The following is a 24,611-nucleotide window of genomic DNA, read 5'->3' on the forward strand; positions in this document are numbered from 1 at the left end:
ACGTTATATTCATACATAAAACGATAAAGTAAACAATTAAGCGTAGATTGCGACAATAATTCGCTTATTGTTAGCTTAGTCATTAGCGTAAGAATTAACATAGTGAGTATTTTAAATAATTTGTTACCAAGTAATCTACGTAATTCATTCAAGCTTAACTAGTAATAAAATTTAACTTAAATTCTTATTCAGTAATTATTTTTTGTTCTCTATTCAAAAGTTGGGTATACGGTATGTATGTATTTTAATTGTGATATCTTCAACTTTATCTGACAGATCGTATCCGTCAGCTATTAAGAAAATCTTTATTTCTTAGGTTTAATAATTGAAATTAAGTAGTTTGAAATATCTCCAGTATTGGGCGATATACCGTCGGTGCAGCTGCGTCAGTGGCTCCTTTGTGGGGCTGAGGGCAAGCTGGAGCGTGCAGTGCTTCAGGGCCAGGGACACCGCCTGCTCGCAGAGGCCGACACCCTGCCCGTGCCAAACCACATAGTGCAGCTGATAGCCACGTGCGACGCGCTACATGCTGCAGTAGAGAAAGGATCACTGCTTGAATTGAAGGTTAACTTCGCAGTCGGCAACATTTGTCGTTCGCCGTACGCAGATCGCAGTTTCTTGTAGGAGCTAAAAAAATGCCACCTCGGTCCTCGTTATCACTATGCTGCGCCATTATTTTTAAGACAATTTTTAAACTTAATAATATTATTTGTTTCTAAGCATTTGCATCTTGTTTAAAGTTCCATAGTCATAGAACTCAAGCACTATTTGCTTTTGACCAGAGTTTGCTAGGCGGCGTGTACAACAGCAACAAATGTGTAAAGTGCTGCGACGCGGCAGGCGTTGGGCTGCTCCACAAGGCGGTATTCTACACCTACATGGACATAGTCGAGTATCTCGTCAACAACTACCCTCAGCTCGTGCAGCAACGAGACTCCGTAAGTTCAGACTTATTATAGGCAAGCGTGCAAGCGTGCCAGCATATCTGTACCAGATTACCAGAGTTGAAGTCCAATAAGAATAGTTGGTCGTGACTTGTCTGTCTCCTTTATACTATACGAATATGTCATAATGTATCTTGACAGCAGCAGTGGCGCATGTTTTCCATTGTTGAAGTTCCAAAAGAGGCCGGTGATGATGTTGTGCCTTTCACATAGCATCAATGTTGTCCAGGAGGGCAGGACCGCGCTGCACTACACGGCGGCGTGCCGTGCGGAGGCGGCGGCGGCGGCGCTGCTTGAGGGCGCGGGGGCTGCGCGGGGCGCGCGGGACTGTACGGGGCGCACGCCAGCGCACTACCGCGCGGCCCGCACTTTGCTCGCGCTGCCCGTGACCGCAACACACGACCATCACGCAGATATGCCGCGTAACAAGAACAACCCCACAGGTCAGTTCATAGACGTAATATTATAATTTTCAGTTATTCGTTATGCTTTAACTATTTCAATTTGATTAAATATTTTGTAAATGTAATAATACCTTTTCAAAAATAATTCGTTTAAACATTTCATTCCTATTCAATATTTTATAATGTAAGAAAGTGAATTTGATAACTTAGCTTCTAGTCTACCAAAATCCCCGTTTAAAACAGATGACGATATTTTTTGTACAGAGGCTTTGGTTTTAGCAACCAACGATTAGTCTTCCGTGTTACTTGAGGATGCTTTGAACAAAAGATAGAGCCAAACGTCCTTTAATTTCTATGAGACTTTATTATATAAGAAGTCCATAATTCTGACATTCGAATTAGTAACAGAAAAAGTAACCTTTTATAGAAAATAGGTTAAGTTGAAAAAGTAACAAGTTGCATTCGTTTATTCACGGACAAGTCAATTTAAATAATAAAACAGTAAGTCAAGTGTAGTGTAGGCAATCATAAATGCATAATAAGGTGCCGGCTAGGCAATCATGTTAGTCCTTTGAATAACAAAAGAACGGTGTAAGAATTTTTGATTCATAGTGTAAAATATTGCTATTTCACTTGTTTCCTAGAGAATGAGAGTGATAGAATGTTGTTGTGTAAGTGTTTATTTTATATTAGCTTATATAATTCCTTTATATAACATTATTTTTTTCATCTTTTTATTCTTATCAGACTGGTTATGGCCATCATGTATTAATGACTCTCTTCACGGGCTTTGTATACAATTTTTCAAATGAAAATAATAAAGAATTAAATATTTTTCTTATCTCTTATTCGGTGCTGTATATGTAATGCATTCCAAGGTATGTTTAGTTTTACTAACGCATGCTTCTCGTAGCACAGCGCTACGCGTCGTAGAAGTAATCCGTAGCAGATGTTGTAGATTTAAAATCAAAGTTAAAATTTCTTTAAGCTGCAATATTTTTATTTATCATATTTATTGTTAGAATACAATAATTATTTACGTTTATGATTCATACATGTATCATAAACATTACCGATGCATAATATTTTTAAATCTTCATGATAAAATATTATAGTCATGTAGGTAACATAAATAGTTTAATAAAGGGGTGATTTATTTATGACGCGTGTTCATTATTACGTGTAATCCGTTGACGTGTGGATAAAGGCTTGGCAGAGGTGCGGTATATGTTACATAGTCATGTATTACCTAAAAGCTTTCTAGGATATGAGCCGTGAATTCTAGGTCAAGCTTTATTGTAAATTTAAATCTGACTTTTTTATAGAACATCATCATCACTCTGTCCTTTTCAATACGGAGGTTCGGCACAGTTTGTACCACACTTGATTGTTCCATCAGCCAACATAATCTGAATTCACTGTCTTTTAAATATGTTCACTGTATGGCAGATATATAAATTCTTAATTTAAATTCAGACAACTAAGTAACCAATAACCTGAAAAATCAAAATATATTATTTCTGTATAAAGCTTGTAAACTTATATGCAAGATTAGCTGTCGCCCGCTACTCGGTCTGTGCGAAATTAATAAAAAACTTAATTGATAGCCTGTGTGTTCTTCCAGACTATGTTCTACATATATGCCAAATTTCATCGAGTTCCGTTCAACCGTTCTGGACTAACCTACAAACATTCACTTTTATTAGTAAGATGTAATTGCGTACAACTAATTATTATAAAATTTATATCAACACTTAAATTAAATCGTTTTGAATTTTATCAAACATCTTACAATCAGAAACACTTCCAAAAATTCATGTAATAGTTCTTATCGTAATAGTGATTTAAGCTCGTTTCGAAGTGCTTCTGAAAGCTGGTATTATGTTAATTTCGATAAGTTTCCGAGTTTGCACGCGAACTTGTTGCATTCTCGCTCGTTACTAAAGATGTCGTTATTTTATAACACACCATTAATATAACCAAAAGGGTTTGAAGGTTAAAAAGGTTAACTTTATAAGAAAAAAAATGTGTTAGAAAATGTAATAAAAACCTTTTTGTTTTTATTCCACTGACTTAATAGAGTGTTGTTCAAACGGTTGTACCTTATAACCCGAGTGGCTAAGGATTTATCATTTGATTCGTATCCTTCACCCGAATTTCATAGAGGTCAGTCAGATATTTTTTTTATTTAACAAATAGTATTTACTACCTAAAATCAATAGCAAAGACACTAGCAATCAAAGTCATCTATCAGCTGTCGATACACAATAATTGGCCCACATACAACGAACACGTCAGGTAAAAGCGATCGATAGTCCTATGCCATTAAACATTAAAAGCAGACCGGACTATCTAAGGTATAACCAACTTGAATAATAAATTAACAGCCTTGAATATCGTTAAAGACACTGACATCGTCACACATTATTTAGAAGTTTATATATCTTTTTTTTGTTTAAATGTAGACTACATTTTAATGATTATTTTTTGAGGTTATAATAGTACCGTGCTTTTAAAATAACTGGGTCTTTAATCACTTTTTAGGACATCTTATAAATGTAGGATATAGTTATTGTTCTAATAGTAATTCGTGGGAATTAACATCATTTTTTTTTACTTTTATGTTAAATTATAACAATACCGTGTGTTGATGCACATATTGGTATGTCTATATTTTCAAATATAATGAGATAGATGACAATGTATTTTAAGAAATGTTTTCTGCAATGAAAACCAACTGTAAAACATAAAAGTAACTTTTCATTTAATAGGGTACAGAAAATGAGGTGATTTAACAAATGAAGACGAACAGCTAATCAATTACATGACGATGCGTGTCAAAGTTCGATTGATTGAATGTATATATTTATCTATAGATATATTGTTAGTACGCTAATAAGTAAAAATTGAACAGGAATGATGTAATAGTGAGTTTAAATCTCAGATTAATAAATAATCTATTTTAATTTGATTGGAATTAATTTATGCGGTTGAACTTTAACAATGGTTTAGAAACTCTCAAAAAATGAATAACTTAAGTGAAAAATAATTGTAAAGTATAGACATATTTCCTGAAAGAAGAGAAATTTATTACTTTCGAGGGTGTTTGTTTATGACATTATTTTGTTACTATTTAGTGCATTTTTTTAAGAATGTTTTTTTTTTGTTTCAGTATGTTTTTTTTTGTTTGCGACAGTTTTTTTTTTCATATTATTGTTTGTATTATTCTTAACCACTTAATGTTCATAATAATGTCATGTTATAACTTGATGAATGTATATAATTTTATAAATAGAAAATTTATGATGTACACGTGGTATTTCTCCCCCCATTTGGATTACAACCTTGAACTTTCCCATCGATTGCAGTTCTAGGAAACTATAGTACTTAATAATTATAACTGAGGTATGGGATGTTATTAATATTTTATAAGCTGATATCATTGTAACCATTATATGAAATATGGACTTGATTATATATTTTCATGTTCAATTCAGTCCTTCTAATTTAAGGAAGATAAAGAAAATCATGTAAAAAATGTAAAGATGATAATGGCTGTCAAAGTTGATTCTGTTCATACCAGTGCTTATAATGCCTAAACAAAATAAATTACCGATTTCAAATGATTTAGAATATATGATTTTAATATTACTTGACTGGCCTAGATCTCATTATAATGAAAAAAAAAAGGAATATATGAAATCCGATTTCTAATTCCTATAATCAGCAAGTTCACACATCCAAATTCCTACGCTCTAAATTAGTATGTGTACTTCTTACTCGTAGCATGAACTTTATCATATTTTTGGCAGGGTTGGCAATAAAACGCCATAACATAAGGATATGGTGCCACGAGTGCGACATGGGCCGGCTGCAGCGCGTCGTATGGGAGGGGCACGGCACGCGCCTACTCACTGAAGTCTCCAGCCAACCTATTGTCAAACGGTTCCTGGAAGCCGTGCCTTATATCATGGTAAGAGAGAGAGAAAGACATAAATATTTTTGAGTGGCCTTGTCTTTTAAAGTTATTAACAGTGTGACAACTAATACGTCAAAAAATAGCTTACAAGATCATTATCTTATTTATGTTACGTACGACAACTTACGTTGGAAGTAGTGACAATTTTAAGTAATCAAAACACTACATAAATTTGTAAGGTCATCATTTCATAACGTGACTAAAAATGGAATTAAGTACACAGTAAGTGATCCAAGATAATAATGTCTAGTTTGTCTTCCAGAATACAATCCGCGATGTTCATAACGCTGTTATTCAGAATGACTTGGAAGGTCTGATGAGGCTCACCGCTGATCCTATACCCTCACAAGTGTTCTCTAGTCGTGATGTTAATGGAATGACTCCTCTACATAAGGTACGTAAAGAAGAATCATTACAATAGTGATAAACTAATCCTATTATTAACCGTCATAATATGAATGGAGACAAGAGCTCAATTATTGAACTATTGTGACTCCATATTCAACAAATCGGTAATTGATGTAATTAATTTGATTAACAATTTAGTATCGATGGTATAAAAGTCAATATACTGTTAGGAAGAAAATCCGACAGTATGCCGGTGTACTAGCGCAACACTAGCCTTGCTAAAATGTCGACGTTTATGTCCACTCACTAATAATTCTGACACTTGACTTTGTAATGAAAGCGCGCCATTCGCGCCAAAGGATTATGACTAAAAATGTCCAAAAATAGTTATTTAATGATGTATTTTTAGGCTGCTGGATTAGGACATAATGGTATAGTGAAATATGTCATTGAGAAATACCCCCAAGGAATAAACGAGGTTGACAATGATGGACGGACCCCTCTACATTACGCTGCCATTATAAGGGACGAGCAGCACACATATAATACGCTTGCCGGCCTTGGTGCTGACGAAAGCGTTGTCGACAACGTATGCATCATTTGTTTTTTACACGAAACATTATATTTATTTACCTCTAAATTTAAGGTTGAAGACTTTTTGATAATTTCTCAGTATTATTTTTTATTTAAAAGTAAAAATTATCGTTAGCAAAAACTACATTCGTAAATCAATTAAGTAACAATGATATTTTTCCATAGAAAAATAAAACTCCCGGCTATTACATAAACAGACCGCAAGAAATTGATAAAAGCACGTTAAAAGTCTTACCGGACGCTCCTCGGACACCTTCAAGTGCGTATCCAACATCTTGGGACTGGAAAATTTTAGATATCGAGCATTTAGCTGATATCAATAAAAAGTCCAGAAAGAAGAACTTAAAAGCATCAAATGAAAATATATCTTCAAAAAATAATACTAGCACGTTATCAGAAACTGTTGAAACTCAACCTAATGTCATGAAAAATAGTACCACACATGAGCTTATAAATTCATTACCAGAATTAGATGATACAGAAAAACCGGAGATACAGGATGATCAAAATGCGACAGAAAATACAAAAGACAACGAGGTTAGCACTGCATGTTAGACAATCATGCATTGACATTATTATTCATTTGCTTTGCTTCTTGATAAACATTTGCATGACTTTTTTCTTTATTCATTTTAGGCTTCAGACGTTGTAGAGGAAAAAGACTCAAATGAAACCCACTTTGTTACTAATGAACAAGAAGAAGTTAGTAATAACACGATGTCAAATGGTACTGAAAATAACCAACACAAATCTGTAGATGTAGAAGATATAGAATCAAAACCAGAAGATGAAACAGAAGATAAAACTTTACCAAGTAATGATGAAAGCACAATAGAAAGTGAAAAGGACAAATCTTCAGATGTGGGTAATTTACATGAACATGAAAATATTCCAAATTCCCAAACAGAGGACAATAACAAAGAAGATAAGAATGACGAAGAACAAGAACAACAAATTGAAAAAGCAGATGAAGGTGAAAAACTTATTGACCACAAAAGTGAAGAACATGATAGAGAAATTAGCGAAAGTACAAACATTACAGATAATGAAAGCACGAATAATGGGCATGACACCTCTAACAAAACGGAACAGGATGTAAATTCTGAAGTCCACCAAAACAATGACAATGAAACAAATCCTATTACTGCAGAGATAGAGCAAAAGCAACACGATGCAGAGATTGATATAGAAGATTTAAATGTTATAGATATGAAGAATTCCCAAAAAACACCGAACGGTGAGTTTAAGTCAGAAAACCAAGAAAGTGAGTCAGATTCTAAAAATTCCGATTTAATGCAAGAAGAGAAGGGATCAGATTCCATAAAAGGACCAGAAGGTAATATTAATTCAAATAACAACGAAGATGATGACGATGTACAAGTACAAGAAAAATTACATTTAGAATCACTCGATATACCTTTAACTGACAGTACAGGGGTCCCAGATTTAAGGTCAGAAATAACTAGTGCTAAAGGCGGTAAAAATTCTGCTTCCTTTAGTACCTCAAGTGATACTATATAAATACATACTAACATTACTAATAAAATATTTGAGGGTCCCTATTAAGTTAAATATTTTTGGTTGTTTTAATAATTAAGGAAAGCTGATCGAGGGCAGAAATACTCAGGAAAGTCTTATAGAAGGTCTTATTAGTGGTGAGCCTGAACAAGATTCACAAGATGCTAGTATAACACAAAAAGACGGATCAGTACACGGAGAAATACTTATTGTTGTAAGTACAATTTATACAACCAAATATAACAAATTTCTACAATCAATAAAGGCAAGGTAATGATGTAAATTATTTAGTCGGTTGTGGTGTTCTTTAGATTAGCTGCATTGTTGCTGCACTGTACAATCCTCACAGACACCCCTTAACACCACCGTCATAGAATAATTTGCTGGCTTTTTAGGTTACATAAAAAATCGTTCGTGAAAAAGCAACATTTTATTTACACCACCGAAATATTAAACTTTCATATTTTAATCCTTCAGGATAACGAAATCGACCCCGAGGTCACTGAATTAATAAATAGTGCTAATATGGAAATGTTAGCTACCTTAGTTCTCAACGGAGAAGGATCCAGATTGATTGGAAGACGGTCACAAAATGTAGAACTGCAGTCATTTTTAGAAAATGTACCAATGTACATGGTAAGATATATTGACATTTATTTTAAATTCTCATATAGAAAGTACTGTAATTTTGAAATAAATTTTAACTTGTGTAGGAAAAAATTAATCGCGTACACATAGCAGCAAAAGAAGGCAATATACGAGATCTACAAACAGCTTTGGATAGACGAAAATTTGCAATAGCGAGGGACCCTATATCACCAAATGGGGCAACCCCGTTACACGTAGCAACAGTTTTCGGTAAAACTAATATTATAAAATATCTAGGTGGAAGGTGAGTAGTTTTAAATTTAATTCTTACAAGTTAGAATTAAGACACTTAAGTATATGAATGTTATTACTTGCAGATTTCCTGAAACTCTTTCTGCTGTAGACTTTGAAGGTAGAACTGCCTTACACTATGCCGCAGTAATTCCAGACAATGGCTACTATTATAATTTATTACAACAACTTGGCGCTAACGCAAAGGACTTGGATGACGTAATACTATATTAATTTAAAATATATTAAGATCATATAGTACAAAAATAATATTTTTTGACATTTATAGAATGGTCGATCTGCTGAAGATTACTTGCACCACCCAAGTTTACTTCCTTACGAACAATTGTTAAACGATTATGATATTAGTGAAGAGATAGCTCAGAATATGTTGACTGATAAAGGTACGTATACTTCATATTGAGTAGCCAAAAATAGTGCATCATAAATATTAATCAAATTATACGTTGTATAGTTCCTGATGATAAAGCATCCTCAAGAAGAAATTTGGACACTCCAGAAGCTTTAGATACAATAGACCGCTGTTATAGATTACTTGCTTCTGCTAGACCACCTCGGACACCACATTCGGCATCGTCAAATAAAGCTACGCCTACATTTGTTCTTGGTAGATTTCTAAACCGACCAATATTTGAAATGATACGACATAGAGTAACTAAACTAGATCATGACTTATTTGATGTTATATGGCCGGCAGTTAAAAAACTACCTAATAACAAAAATGTTATACAAACGGTGGAAGAAGACTTTCCTGGAGGAGTAACGGCTCCTGATTATTATGTATACGACGTGTTTCATGAATTTTTATTTCCCTTAATCAAAGATATTCATAACATAAATGTTTCTTCAGAACTTCCAAATCATCCTCCATCAGATTTTGAATCACAAGCGCTATTGTCATCAGACTTCGAACCTATTGTGGAATTGAATGTTGATCCTAGCGACGATTTTGTTCTGTCCGGAACAATAGAATGTTCTAAAAATCTTTGTGATTTTGAACTGCCTATCAATCTTAAGGTTGGAAAATTAGAGGCAGTCGAGAGAATTCTAACAACCGTTTTATTGAATGAAAAATTTTCTAATTTAATAGAACAGTTTAATTCAGACTCGGACCAAAAAGGTGGAACATATTATACGTTAAATGAGGTTTTAGAGAAACCATCAGAAATTTATGCGGCATTGGCTGCTAATGGCTTACTTATAGCTTTATGTGATAGAGATGAAATTGATGATTGCACTAGATTACATGGTAAACACTGGCCGTACGGTCGCGGAGTATTCGTTAATGATGACAAAACAATTGCAATCTGGATCAATGTACACGATCATTTAAGAGTTTTAATATCAACTCCAACTGAATCTCCCGGAGAAATTGGTATTACGTATAGCAAAATGTCCTTTATCATGGCCAAACTGCATGACAACTTTGATTTCGCTTGGCATCAGAAACTCGGATACTTATCTAGTCGACCAACATTTTTAGGAAGTGGATTACGATTTAGTTTGATTGTAAATTTCCCTGGACTATCTAAAGATTCAGATAATATGAAACATTTGTGTGCTATGAGAGGTCTACAATATCGTGAAACTCTTAGTCCAGATATAGCAAGAGTCAGTAATTACCAATGCTTGGGGATCACTGAGTCGAATTGCTTCAATGATTTTTCGACTGCGGTTTCCAATCTTCTACATCTAGAGAAGGAATTATCGATGCAGAATTCAGCGTACATTACTGAAATGTTAACTAATATTTTTAAAAGAAAAAGAAATAGCTTAGCAGAGCTACACAATCGTTATTTAACTGATAAATAATAAACTAATTAAAAAATAGTATAAGCGCCCAAGTTGTTTTATTAGATTAACTTTTTATATAGGATAGTGTTGGAAAGACATATATGGGCTGGCTTTCATCATTATAGAAATTTTGAAGACATTGCTAAGAGATAATATTTTATAAGCTTTGGGTCAGTATATAATTTTAATAGATGTGTAAAACAGCGTGTTTGTTTTCTAAATTTTAGATATAGTCGTGTTGTCTTCGCAATTTACACGCTTAACACCAAACAGCATATGCTTTTGTCTCCTTTACACTCACAGTCAGCCACTATTGTCTTTCCAACATTAGTTTTATGTTTTAAACAGTTTTACATAAGACTGTTACTTTTTAAAAATTAATACAACAACGATGTATTACAAATTGAATAACAAACATGTTTAGGAACCTATGAACTTTTTTCAAAGGATCCTTAAATTAGTTTTGAAATCCTCATTAAAATCTATTTCAAAATATAACGCTAATATAATTTCTTTAATGTTCTAATACATTAAAACCATTGACATTAATTTATAACGATAACACCTCAATGTTAAAACACTATATTATTAAACGTGTCACCACAATCGATAAAATTTCAATTACGACATATGAGTTAATAGTTTTGTACTATGCTGTTTCGTTTTCATTCCATAAATACATTCAGGTGTACTGTTTCATGTAAACGCACAGGTGTTCGGAATAGCTGGCAAACAACACAAGGTCATTATTGAATAATTGATACATTTTCAGGTAAGAATAACGCTGTCAACGGTCATATAGACATTCCAGTCTTTCACACCGATGAAGGCAGATATCTTGCAAAGTGTAAGCTAATTATTGTAATTAAAAAGTTTTCACATAAAAATGATAACTGCCCAGAATAAGGACGTTTATACAGATGTTTTTACAGCTCTCGGAGATCCTTTGATCAAAGGTCTTACCGAAGTGGCGAATGTAAAGCCTAAAGATCCTGTCGCGTATCTTGCAAGTTTCCTACACAATTTCCCCGAAAACGAAAAACCTCGGTTGAACACACAGGTAAGCTTTTAGTTATTTCGCGACGAAACTGTTACATCATTGACGGGCTCGGAGCCTACTCTAAGTCAAGACTGACGAGGATATTTGCTTCTTCTATGACTATTTACTTCTTTTTCAAATATTTCGACTTTGAACACTGGTAACTTGTCAACTATGATTTTACCTAGAATTTCAGAATCTGCACTTATCTTCATCAAATTACTTTTCAACCTTCAAGAACTATTTATTGCAATTCTTTCAAACTTTGTTCAGGAGTCAAACGTGGTAGTGACAAGTGAAGCTGCCGAAGTGGACAACGATCAGCCACCACCACAAACACCAGAAGCTCCGGTACAACAAAGAATCCGCAGTGCAGCACGCACCGCTACACGACCGCGCCCCATTGACGTCATCACCCTGGAGCCTAAAACCGAAGTCAACCCTGATGCACCAGAGATCGCGCAGAGCAGCGCAGAAAGAGTATGTTAATTCGATATCGCTGATTGTAATTTGGAGAAAAATAATTGTTAACTCACACACAGAATCATTTACCACCTAAAGTGTAGATTTTGTGTAGAAATCTAGGACTTAAACTATTCACTAACCCTGATTATCTCCAACACTCTACCAGGATGAACACGGTCAGTCGATGCTGCACTTCGCTGCAGCGCGGACGCATGCTAACAACGCGCTATTCCAACTGCTCCAGGAATGTGACGTCAGTCTCGGCTACCGCGACGAGCTCTACCGCACCGCAAGAGATGTCTCCATACAGGCCAACGTGCCAGAAAACACCGTTGAAATTGATAAATGGGTGCTGCATTTAGCTGCTAGAGGTTAAACACACTGTTTTGTATGGAATGAAAACAATGCCAATAAAATAGAAACTCATTGTAACTTTAATTTGCTAGGTAAAAGTGAGAAAATAATGGAGCTGTTGTTGCAAGGCTACGACCACATACTAGACATCGTAGATGAAGGCGTCAACATTACTGAAGTGGTCGCACAACGTGGTGATACCGAAATGACCAATCTTCTTGCTTCGATACCCGGTTTCGAGGTATGTACTATTACATATTTTAACGCTACACCTTATTCTCTCGGTTTACATAACTTATTTAGCAATAAATTAGTTCCAAAGATGTTGAAAAGACTTCAATTTTACATGTACATTCTTTTCATCTATCAATTCTTTTTTAATTCAACCGACATTTCTGTAGTATTAATTTTAATCGTATTAGAAATAAACATTTTAGAAATAACAAATGAATACTTTTATAATTATCTATTCAAGGAATCGAGAGAATCTCTCCATAGTGCAGTGCGTCGCGGAGATTTAGCTATCGTTCGGGACATAGTATCTGCAGAAGGAGGTCGCACATTGGCTCGCGCACACAACGCATTCGGCAGGACAGCACTACACGTAGCGGTGTTGGCTCAGCACGAAGAAGTAGTCGCTTATTTAGCTGAGACATGTCCTGAATTACTACGCATCGGGGATAATGTAAGTTCATAAACAACAATTATGTTCAAGGCCATCTTAACTATAAAGTCGCCTAGGGCCATGTCTTAAGGGACGTCGGACTTCGAACTGGCTCCTGGGCGCCCAATATATTTGAGACGGTCCTGGCACTATTTTACAAACGTAAATAAATTTCCTTGTACTTTTTACAGTTGGAACGTACGCCGTTACATTACGCGATGGGGGTTGATAAAATAGAATCTCTTAGCAGAGTCCTAATCCGGGCTGGAGCTAAACGAGTGCTAAAGGACTTGAAGGGGCGACAACCTTCATATTACTTTATGAACAAATCAGACATACTACGGCTCAAAGAAGAAGAAGAAGCTTACTAAGTTGCGTTACTTAAAAAGCAATTAGTTTTCCAAGCAGATAGGAATTCAATTGCAAAGTTCTAAATGTGACTCTGTTATGCGCTATATAACACATTTTCGTAGGATTTAATAAAATCAAGAAATAAATAAGCGTTAGTGTAACAGAATAAAATAATATTATGATGTTCAGATCCGTCTTTCTACAATAAGTTTCGGTAATTGTATTCGAACTGATGATGCAGCTCATTTTATATCTTTCCAACAAATTAATCAATTATGCTTTTTTTAATTGCCTGTTTCCCTTTCGAGTATTAACGTATGAAAGAGAAGGATATATGCGTCACTATTATTTTAAACAAATTTGATTTTTTACTATCAATACCGCACTTATGCACAATTTAAGAGTTATTTAAGAGTTACACTAAACTAAAGGCTTATGGATGAAACGTGGAGTAACAAAAACAAGCCCAATAATTCTGTTAAACTTGTAGACGAATGAAGAAGGTTGACAGAATTGGTTGTTGGTATTGCATTTGCCTGCCACAATATATGATTGCTATATATTAATTTGTTATTTCTTTGATTTATTTATAACTTAATAGTAAGATGTGTAAAAATGGTATCTTTGAGATTTTTCTATTACACATTTGTAGATTTAACTAATAGGGACCCTTTTAGGTAGTAATAAAATTCAATTTCAAAGTAACAAACTTGTTTTATTTCGTATAATTTTACACAAACACATCACTTTCAAAAACAATACAAGTTCCGATAAAATTATCGTTCGAAAAGTCAACATGAATCTAAAACTATACGCAAATGTTGACGATTTTGACGTGACACACGATGACGAAAAAAAAATATAATACTTTAAAACAAATTAACAAACTAGACTCTATCTCACCATCTTCAGATCTCAGATTTCCATGGGACTGGGTTTATATACATCTGAGACACAGATCCGCGCATACCTAAAACGAAGATATTATTTATTGACTTTACTACAAATTGTTTATTATTAACATCTAAAACTAGGAAGAGATGAAGTGCGTGAAAGATGGATCGTGACAAGGATATGCAAGGTAGACGATAACTGAGTCGACGAAAGCTTTGTGCAGTCTACGTAAGTGGCAAGCTCTAAGGACGCTAAGCGACTCGCTCCCCACAATTGAATGACTGACGGTGACGGCGCACTCTTACCTTATGATGAAAGACCCGCTTTGAAGTTATTAGGTTTATTAAATAAAATTATTTACTGAGCTCCCCCTGGTTGAGCGGCACGGGCAGCGGTTTGTGCTTGCTGGTACGCAGCCAATCGCGGTAAGCACGCTCACCCTGGGACCGACGCCTCTGTTCCTCGATAGCCGCACGCGCCGCGCGTCTCTCCTCACGGGTCTTCATTGCTACACGTATCACGTAAATATCTTATCCGAATACAACCTCTTTCTCGAAGTTTCTAATCTACTGATACTAACAAACGGCAAACATTCAATTTAAATGTCTTCCCGTCGCGTAAGACCTAATTAATGCCAATTTGATCTTTGTCAACGACATACTTAAGTAATTGTGCAATGTCTTACATGATTGGATACAAATTAACGTCACCTTTCATCTCCTCTTCTTTCTTATGGATCCACTCTGCTAACTTCTCCTGCTTCTCCCTCTCCCGCTTCTCTTTCTCGCGCTCGAGGTGCTCGCTCTGCGCGAACCGGCGCATTATTTCGTCCGCACGGCGCCGCTCCATCTGCATCCGCTTGCGTTCCGTCCAGCGTCGGAACGATTCCTCCCGCTGCTGTGGCGTTGTCGTTGGCGCCGCCTGACGCTTCAACTTCTCCAAACGCAGTTTTTCACGTTTCTGATTTGTGAAAGTTAATTTTTTGAATCAAGCGTGGGCATCATTATTGTTGAAATTGTAAGAGTAATTTACTTGATACTTAACAATCCAAACAAAGCACAGCACGACATAATTATCTAAACTAGGAATCGAATTAATAAGAGATATTCTTGGAATCTCCAAGAAACTACTTAGAAGCTTCCTTGTACTAGATACTTCAATAACACTTACCTCTTGTTCTTTCTTCTTAAGCCACTGTTGAAATGCTTCTTGCTTCTTCTTCTCTGATCTTTCCCGTTCTTCCTTCGCCGTGGTCGTGGTGGAGAGCGATGTAACCGACAGGCGGAAAGTATCAGCGGCTTCCTCGCGATACGTCTGTCCAAACCTTGGCGTATTGTCTTCATCAATTTGATCTTCGTATTCGTGTCCTGTCAGACGGCATGACTTCCTCTTAACACTTCCAGAGGATGTAGTGGATACGCGGCCGGAGAGGAATGGAGTAGAGTTGCTCCTGTAAGTGCTGTGAGGATGTGGAGTAACGTCTTCTACACAAGACAAATCTGTTTGTAAAGAAGTCGCAGATCGCGAGGATTCCACTGGTTCTATGTAAATAGCAGGATTGACGTAACGAGTCTTACTCTTCCTAGAACCCAAAGACTCCGAATCGCTGTGATATTGTATGTTCTCTCCGGCCTCGTTGAAAATGTGATTTGATTTTTTGCTTTTCAAATTGGACTCCGATGCATTTTGTTCGCTGTCGCCGAAGTTACCCCTGTATAAATCCCTTTTCATCATGATTCTCAAAAATTATATTGCATTGATAAAGATTGTTATAAAAAATTATTGTAAGGCTTATTAAAATGCCATCGACCAACTAAAGTATAATTGTCAACGAATACCAAAAAGAATTCATACGTCAAAATATGAAGTTATTTTTTGTTATCGTTTTATATTTAGTGGCCAGGAGACAAATTAAAATTAGAAGTGGACTTCTAATAAATAAAAAAAATGTGATCATTTTTAGTAATGGTAAAGTTTTTTCAAGTTCATCTACAAACTTTTGACCGCACTTCGAAATTTAAAAACTCTCAATGAACTGGCTGCAAACCATTAATAGTACGAGAACATCGTAGGACTACCGAAAATTAAAGGAATAAGGCAGTGGAAGACAACGGTTCGTCTAACGAAACATAGCCATATTCCTGTTCTATATGAGTCATCAATTTTATGAAAACAAAATGATCATCACAAATTAGTCGCATTTTATTATAAAAAAAAATCAAGAATAAATCATGTTACAAAAAACAAAAACATAGGAAATATTGGGATTAAATAGAAACTACATTTATACAAATGCGTTTATTTTTATTAAATTGGATAATGAATCAGTTTTTTTTTTTTATATAATTCGCCGAATACAGCCAATTAATTCAAATACAAGGATGGAATACAAAATGTCCATCCTTGTTAGAACTTATTATATTCAGGCACTTTAAACAGAAATTTTTTTCATGTGTCAATAAATTAATCTATTTAACTTACGAATATAAACGATTTTTTTTTCAATCTATATTACGCTTAAATTAATCATGCCAGACAATTTCGGGTAAAATGGTGTTCAAAATCGTTGGAATTGTAATTATAACCTACAACTGCATAAACTATTACTTTTTAATTATTGTGTAAAAATATTGAAACATGTCTAGAAATATATTTTAACAGGTGCAACATTTCTTTATGTTTGAAATCATTTAAATTTGAAAAATATAATTATAACCTAAAAATGGTAGGGTAAATCTTAAACGGACACTAAGCCACCAGGAGCAAAGAACATCGAGTTAGTTGCGTGCTAAAACACACATACAAAACCTATTTTGCACAGGTATTTGGACAGAAAACTTATAGATATAAATGAAATCCAGAAAGAATTTTAAAGGTGAATAAAATAAAAAAAAACTTTTAAAAATTTTATACTTGAATGGGTAGAAGTTTCATGAATCCAAAGACTGGAGTATGGGTAGAAAGCATGACTGCAAATGAATGTCTGCTTAGAAAAGGCTTGAATGATAAGACTTTAAATAGCTTTTAGTCAACAACACTATATTAAATTGTCAAAATTCATATAACTTATGATCTCGGAAAGAATACTAAAGTATGTAAAATTGTATTATTACAAAACCAAACTACTATTGTGCTTGAAAATCTGGAATACTTCATAGTAATTATGTACAAAATGTGATTGGAAAATAAAAATGTTCAGTTTCAATTTTATACTTAAATAACAAGGAGACCTTGTGGCACTAGTTCTAATTGAGATTTTACTGGCTAATAAAGTGATTCAGCATTCGATGAACGTGGCTTCTTTATCTTCTCCAAGTTCTTGATGACAATATCATGCAAGGAACAGTAGCGGTTACGAATCTCACACATGACAAGCCAAAGTGACAAATATTCTTTCTCATCTAATTCCTGAAACATAATCATATAATTACAATGAATTTCCGTTCAACGAAATGTAATCTTTTTTGTACTAGTGTACAAAAAAGATTACATTTCTCTCATTAAAAATAGAGGTTTTTGTGATAATATGTCTTTTTTTTAATTAAAACATTGTGAAGTTTCTTGCAATAATTTCTTCCAGATCCATTCATACAGTCAGCGTCATATAGATCGTAACACACAAGATATGCAAATATATAGGTACATCAAAAGTAATCAATTATATCGGTACAACAAAAGTCCTCAAAATAATAGATACATTCACCCTGCTCAAATACATCGGTACATACACAGCGTCAAATATATGAGTACATGCAAGATGCTCATAAATATCGTAGCAGCCACAGCGTCATAAGTAACGAAGCAGTCAAGGTGCGCAAAAATATCGGTACATTTGACAAAATTGAACTCTATCGCTATATACTTGTGATACAATTTGGAATAAACTACTTCTGTTACATTCATTTGACACTTTGCATCAAACCATTTTTCAAAATTTACTAAAAGTGTTCGACGCGGATGACAGATATTAGGTAGATAAAACCAACATCAAATTTAAGTTTGTCATCATATATGCTAGTTTGGTCTCGTGGCCTTACCGTTCGCCGCCGTTGGTACGTAAGGTCGGCGGTTCAAATCCCAAGCCACTATTTTTTTTTAATATTTAAACTTTTTAATTTTAATATCGAAGCACATGTAATTAAACTCTATCGCCGTAGTTATTAGGTACTTTTTGATATTGCCTTGGACTAATGAGTTTGACCGTTAAAGTACTTTTCTATTTCAAACAAAAATGAAGGAGATAAAGCGATGCTATTGGCATGTAATTTGTTTATTACTCATGTTTGTTAAACTTGTACCTGTAAAAATAACACTTTTACCTTTTACTGATACTGATTATATTTAAGAAACAAAGAAAAAAAACTGAATGTCAATATCCAAACTACATCAAATTTTTGGTCGATTGCAATAAACATTCCAGTGTGCGTGGGCGCGCACACATATGTAGATAACACTTGTACGTATAGTTTCCGCGCGTACCATTCTTAAAACCCGCAAAGACAATCCACGCTCCGCCCACTCACTTCACCCGCGATGGTCTGACCTAATTGTTGTTAACTTTATTTAAATTTCTTTCTACCCGACAGCGAAAATTATAAAAAAAAATTGTCGAGCAAAATTTTACATTACCAAATTTTTACTGGTTATGAAAAAATAACCCCGTGATTGATAAAATGAAAAAAAAGTAGCCTGAGATTCGAACCGGTAAACTTACATATTACGGCAAACATACTAGAATACTGCGCCAATCTAGTATTATATATATTGTGACAAGGCAAAATTTGATATTAGTTAATACGTATCTGTCATATTCGGCGTGACAAACTTTTATATTTAAGCGTTATGACAGGAGAAGAAAAATATTGGATTGCCCAGTAAGTTCGTGCCGCTTTATAAGGAAAATTGAAACCCTGTTCTCTTACATTTTTGGAAATGTTTTTAAATTATATTGGTACGACTCTATACCTAAAACGTCTTTTATTATTGGATAAAATTTTAAAAATAAGTTTTTATCTCAACCAATGAAATGAAATTATTCACAATATAGAAATTTTTGTGACGTTTGATAATGGTGGAAATCCGAAAATGAATCCACTTCAGCTACAGTCTATTGTAAGCTTTATATCGAAAATCAGAACGAACTTTCCGGACAACCTATAATGTTAATACAAAGTGTCAAATGAATGTAACAGAAGTAGTTTATTCCAAATTGTATCACAAGTATATAGATATAGAGTTCAATTTTGTCAAATGTACCGATATTTTTGCGCACCTTGACTGCTTCGTTACTTATGACGCTGTGGCTGCTACGATATTTATGAGCATCTTGCATGTACTCATATATTTGACGCTGTGTATGTACCGATGTATTTGAGCAGGGTGAATGTATCTATTATTTTGAGGACTTTTGTTGTACCGATATAATTGATTACTTTTGCTGTACCTATATATTTGCATATCTTGTCTGTGACGATCTATATGACGCTGACTGTACATTAAGCATGTACCAAACATCCAACCATCCATCCATTTAGGTTTTACAATTCTAGCAATAACATCTAACTAATGGATGGATGTTTGTTAAAAGTTATCTCCGGTATAGCTGCATTTCTATGATATAAGGCATAGATTTAGAACATAGTCTGTAAGAACACATAGACTACTAATAATTTTTTGTTGCATGGACGGATCACGTCGACAGCTATACAGGTATACTAGATTAGAATTAAAGAAACAATCACATTATCAACACAATTTACTAGAAACTGCATTATAAAATTGTAGTATTCATTAAATAACAATGAATTGTAATACATACTCTTACTGCCCTTCTGTAGTCTTCAATATGTGGATATTTGGCAACTTTGGACACAATCTTTGCTCTTGAAATAAAATATCTAGAGATTTGGTCAAAGAATGCTGCTGCCTCAGACTCTACAGATTGGATTTCAGCAAGTGTGTCCTCTTGTATTGATACACCAAAGTTATTGCCATCCTCTATTTTGGGAATCATAAATGAGATCCACATTTTCAGCTGTAATTGTTAAAATAAGTAAAAATTAATTAGAATATTGTATATTCTTCTTTTAATTATTGGTGGAATCTATCATTTTTTTTAAATGATTACCAGTCTAAGGATGAAGATAATTGAAAGTGTAAAGTGTAGGATTGAATATTAAATAGGAAATGACAATCTAGATAGATGGGGTCCGGTATGCTTTGAAAAATCATCAATTTGCTCAATATATTATAACATTTTTACATTCTCATGCTCAATAATTATCTATTTATATTCTAAGTATTAAGTTTTTCAAATTCAAATATTATTCAATGTGAACTAACAACTTTAACAATATCTATGGTTATTGGTGAAAATAAAAAAAATGATTGTTAAAATGTACTTACCAAATTAGAATCCTCAACCAATTCTCTGATGTGTGGCTTAACTAAATGGATAAGATCACTAAGCGGTTTGTTACATGGTACTGTTCCATTAGGCAAGGCAAACACTCTTGTTCCATCTATTGTTGAATTACTGGAAGTGTCTGTTGAATCTACTCTTGGACGCTTTGCATTTGGCTCATTCAATGTAGATATTGGCTGTGGAACTGGAATGTTTAAATCCTAAAACAGATTAATATTATATTAATTTTTTTTACAGCAAAATATTTAAAACGTGGCTGCATTGAAGTATTATTGCAAATATTCGTTAAAATTTAGTTAAGTACAATAAATATACATCTTAATATAAATTTTCTATTTTTTACTCAGATTATTAATTTTATTCCAAATTTTCCTAATTTCCTGCACAAGTTAAAAAAAAATCCCAGTTTATAAGGACATAACATATTTAAAATATTACGTAAAATATACAATAAAGGTAATTTTACTCTGGCTTTGTTGCTATGTTGAAAACATTCATTCATAAGCAATTTAAATGGCGCCTACAGAATACAACTATTGCAAACACGGGCAATATATAGTTTAAGTTTGTCAAGAATACTAAAAAGAAAACGAAATGATCAAAAAAGAAGAAGCCATTACCTGATGCACATCTGCTAAATCACGATTTTGAAAGTTTGACGTTTCTAACAGCTCATTTAACAGCACTATCTTTTCTGGAAATCCTTTTATAATTAAGTGTTCAGCTTTTTGCTTCAAGGAGTCTTTGTATTCCTGGACCTGAAAAACAACATTTCATAAGGCGTGAGATACTCAAACAATTATTATACCAATTTGTAGGAAACGTCACGTACAACGCTGGCTTCGCCGAGGCCCATGGCTGCGCAATTGAGGTTATGTTGACTTTTACTTTTTATTTATAAGTCACCACAAAAACTTAATCTAAAATAGTAATTCGTATCAAATGATTTATAAAACTAGAATTTTAACAGACTTTAGACGTATACTTTAACGCAAAGTTCGGCTCCCTGCTCGTTCACTTCACTGTTCACCACTCGTGTCAAAATTTAAAGGAAAATAACAATATAATGTAGGTATACGGATTACCTTTTTCGTAACGTCTGTCATTATTTTAAGATGTATAATTGGGACCAAGTATACTTAAATCCCTTAACTTATAACGTAAATTGAAATTCACGAAACTTCTTTACTTATAAGTTCTACAATTCGGTGTGCGCTTGAATGAATGAATAAGTGTACAAATCGGATGCGTTCACAGTTTATATTGAAACGTTCTGTAACTATTAATATAGCAAAAGAAAGAAATATCCTACCACGTCTAAGATTTTTTCTAAAGTACTATTATTTTCCATTTTAATTAAAATTAAGCGCAATCGGTGACAGTAAGATTGTTCACATACTTTTTAATTTTTTTTAAATGTCTTTCAAAATATTTTATGAGTATTGTTTGACATAAAATACTAATGAAGTTTGCATACAACATGTTGGTTATAAACATAATTTCTACTGATTATTATGTTGTTTATTTAAAAGATTGGACGAAACAACATTATAAGAAATATTACATATCAATATTTCCTAAATTTAATTATGTACACTTTCTTTCCAAGTAGCAAATACTACTAATGTCATTATTATATTTAAATGTGCAAGGTCTATCAGGTTTAGCTCCCTTATCTCCCTGCACTCTAGTCGTAATTTTAACATGTCGCTCTTTCAATAGGAACAAGCCACTGAAGTATGAAGCAAAGTAGAATTGTTTTAGGTTTGTTTTCCTTCAGATACATGCATCATCTTATCTTTGTACAATTAACCAATTATAATTACTAAATAACAACCTTAAAACTTCTTTTTGAAATAACTGCTTCAATTTCTAAATAACTGAATTGTTTTCAAACGTAAAATCTCACAAATTACAATTATAGTAATTTTCTCTTAGCCACCACATTTTTATACAATCTTTGTTGTCCGAGTCAATGTCAATTGTCAAATAAGATATGACCTAAAGGTCTATGTTACCAGGTCATAAAAAAAAATGTCAATTGTCAAAGTGACATTTGACATGTTTTGGCCCGCCGTTTATGATTACGTACAAAATTGGAATCTATCACCACTTTGTTAATTTAAATTAAATGATAATTTCCAAAAATGTCTACTTTTAAATTTAATTTTTTGGATAATACGGATAATGAAGAAACAGAGGGTAATAATGCATTTTTTTAAGGAATGGACATTTTTATAGAGAGTAAGCAAATACAAACATAAACGTGCACTGTAGGTTATAGTCAAACATTTTCTTATGCAGATAAATTTTTAAATCACCCAAAGAAAGTTAGTGACAGATCTTTAAATGGTAGTATTAATATGGTTCCCATTTTTAATTCGTAATTTGGTTCTAAATGTGGCTGTAGTTGATGAGCCATCATCACTTTAAATGTTTTCACCACTCTATACATAAAAATAAACGAAATTCCATAACCATTCCATATTAAAATTATTTAACAAAACAGTTTGCTTTAATTTGTTCTAAATAACTATATTACAGATAAACGTGAAGAAATCAATTGGTTTGAATGTGAAGAAATTATACCAGACAAACAAATAAATGATTTAGATAATATAGTGGTTCATGCAAAGATGTTTGTATGTGAAGATATTGAAATAGGACATGTTAGTAGCTGTGATAAATTATTTTCTAGTGGAGATTATGAATTAAATGCATTGGAATTAGCTGATAAGGAACACAGTGATTTAATCGCTGGCAAATATGAAGGTTTGGTACATTTAATTTTTACTTAGCATTTAAACAAAAAAAAATACAAGATAGAGTAAAAATCTTTTCTTTAGACAGTATGATCAGCAGTCAAAAGAATTCTGGTGACATAGATACCTTATTTTATTGCCATGCTAATAATTTATTTACATTTATGAACCTTGTTTATCACATTTTACATAAGCAAGTCTTATTGCTTATACAATATGCAATTATTACTACTCTTGCTGTTTTTGTATTTTAGGAGGTCTTAAAGTATGGGAATGTACAAGTGACATTTTAAAATACTTGCTAGAAAACACTGATATCAATTTTAAAGGAGCAAAAGTACTAGATCTAGGATGTGGAGTGGGCATCCTAGGTATATATGCATTACAAAATGACTCAATAGTAACATTTCAAGATTATGTAAGTACTAAATAGTCTTAGGATCAATTTTGTTAATTTATTTTTTGATTGAAATGTATTACTTTACTTTTATCTCTTACTTTTGTGTTAATGGAAGAATTATGCTGTTTGAAACATACATATAATATAAAACTAAAAGCAGTGAAATGAAAAATTACTGTAAATTAACACATTCCTGCTTACAAGTTTATTGTTTCATCAGATGATTATGTGGAAATGAGCAAGTTAATGAGTTGTTTTACATAATGTATTTCAGTAACATAAATATTTTCTTTATATTACAGAACAAGGAAATAATAGAGTGTGTTACAATACCAAGTGTGCTTCTAAACATTGAAAATGAACAAAGAGAAGAAGTAATAAAAAAATGCAAATTTTATTCCGGAGACTGGGCATCATTTGATAAGAAACTACCAGACACTGCTGTTTATGATATAATTTTAACATCAGAAACAATTTATAATGAGAAAAACTATGAGAAACTTACTAACATATTTTTAAATAGGCTAAGCAAAGATGGTAGCGCTTATGTAGCAGCTAAAACATGTTACTTTGGTGTTGGCGGAGGAATGAGACAGTTTGAAACACACATACAAAAGACTAGTTTAATAAATAGCGAAGTTGCATGGAAAAGTACTGGTGGCATACAGAGGGAAATTTTAAAAATAAAAAGAATATAGAAGTGCATGAGTTTTATTTAAAAAATTAAATTATGATTTTAATATAACAAAAACATAACAATTTTGTGACCTTTGTTTT

At 33.4% G+C, this 24,611-nt stretch overlaps 4 protein-coding genes across 8 annotated transcripts; 2 read left to right on the plus strand and 2 right to left on the minus strand.

Moving 5' to 3' along the window:
• Positions 1-1,327: 1,327 nt before the first annotated feature.
• Positions 1,328-14,017, plus strand: LOC106115534 (uncharacterized). The gene is made up of 18 exons (XM_013308964.1): positions 1,328-1,387; positions 5,161-5,321; positions 5,590-5,721; positions 6,085-6,264; positions 6,435-6,806; positions 6,906-7,605; positions 7,868-8,001; positions 8,265-8,423; positions 8,501-8,679; positions 8,753-8,885; positions 8,956-9,070; positions 11,254-11,328; positions 11,414-11,541; positions 11,794-12,000; positions 12,152-12,356; positions 12,432-12,580; positions 12,815-13,024; positions 13,195-14,017. Exons 1-18 carry the CDS (start codon positions 1,360-1,362, stop codon positions 13,372-13,374), a joined length of 3,447 nt encoding a protein of 1,148 aa, XP_013164418.1. The 5' UTR covers positions 1,328-1,359; the 3' UTR covers positions 13,375-14,017.
• Positions 14,018-14,048: 31 nt separating this feature from the next.
• Positions 14,049-16,087, minus strand: LOC106115442 (trichohyalin). Its single transcript, XM_013308797.1, has 4 exons — positions 15,419-16,087; positions 14,959-15,208; positions 14,610-14,756; positions 14,049-14,324 (listed from the first exon to the last, which is right to left on the minus strand). Exons 1-4 carry the CDS (start codon positions 15,980-15,982, stop codon positions 14,263-14,265), a joined length of 1,023 nt encoding a protein of 340 aa, XP_013164251.1. The 5' UTR covers positions 15,983-16,087; the 3' UTR covers positions 14,049-14,262.
• Positions 16,088-16,927: 840 nt separating this feature from the next.
• On the minus strand, positions 16,928-22,069 carry REG (proteasome regulator gamma). 4 transcript variants are annotated; one of them, XM_013308947.1, is made up of 6 exons: positions 21,985-22,002; positions 21,505-21,592; positions 21,293-21,430; positions 20,654-20,872; positions 20,067-20,282; positions 16,928-17,656 (listed from the first exon to the last, which is right to left on the minus strand). In XM_013308947.1, exons 2-6 carry the CDS (start codon positions 21,526-21,528, stop codon positions 17,513-17,515), a joined length of 741 nt encoding a protein of 246 aa, XP_013164401.1. In that variant the 5' UTR covers positions 21,529-21,592; positions 21,985-22,002; the 3' UTR covers positions 16,928-17,512. The 4 variants fall into 4 exon arrangements, with proteins under 4 accessions (XP_013164401.1, XP_013164400.1, XP_013164399.1 ...); XM_013308946.1 differs by lacking the exon at positions 21,985-22,002 and adding an exon at positions 21,758-21,941; XM_013308945.1 differs by lacking the exon at positions 21,505-21,592 and having other exon boundaries at positions 21,985-22,069.
• Positions 22,070-22,733: 664 nt separating this feature from the next.
• On the plus strand, positions 22,734-24,562 carry LOC106115436 (histidine protein methyltransferase 1 homolog). Of its 2 annotated transcripts, none has more exons than XM_013308788.1 (4): positions 22,734-22,874; positions 23,217-23,444; positions 23,689-23,852; positions 24,137-24,562. In XM_013308788.1, exons 1-4 carry the CDS (start codon positions 22,820-22,822, stop codon positions 24,530-24,532), a joined length of 843 nt encoding a protein of 280 aa, XP_013164242.1. In that variant the 5' UTR covers positions 22,734-22,819; the 3' UTR covers positions 24,533-24,562. The 2 variants fall into 2 exon arrangements, with proteins under 2 accessions (XP_013164242.1, XP_013164243.1); XM_013308789.1 differs by having other exon boundaries at positions 22,828-22,916.
• Positions 24,563-24,611: the final 49 nt, after the last annotated feature.

This window comes from Papilio xuthus, unplaced genomic scaffold (genome assembly GCF_000836235.2).
Source record: "Papilio xuthus unplaced genomic scaffold, Pxut_1.1 DF827789.1, whole genome shotgun sequence".
NCBI classification, from domain to species: Eukaryota; Metazoa; Arthropoda; class Insecta; order Lepidoptera; family Papilionidae; genus Papilio; species Papilio xuthus.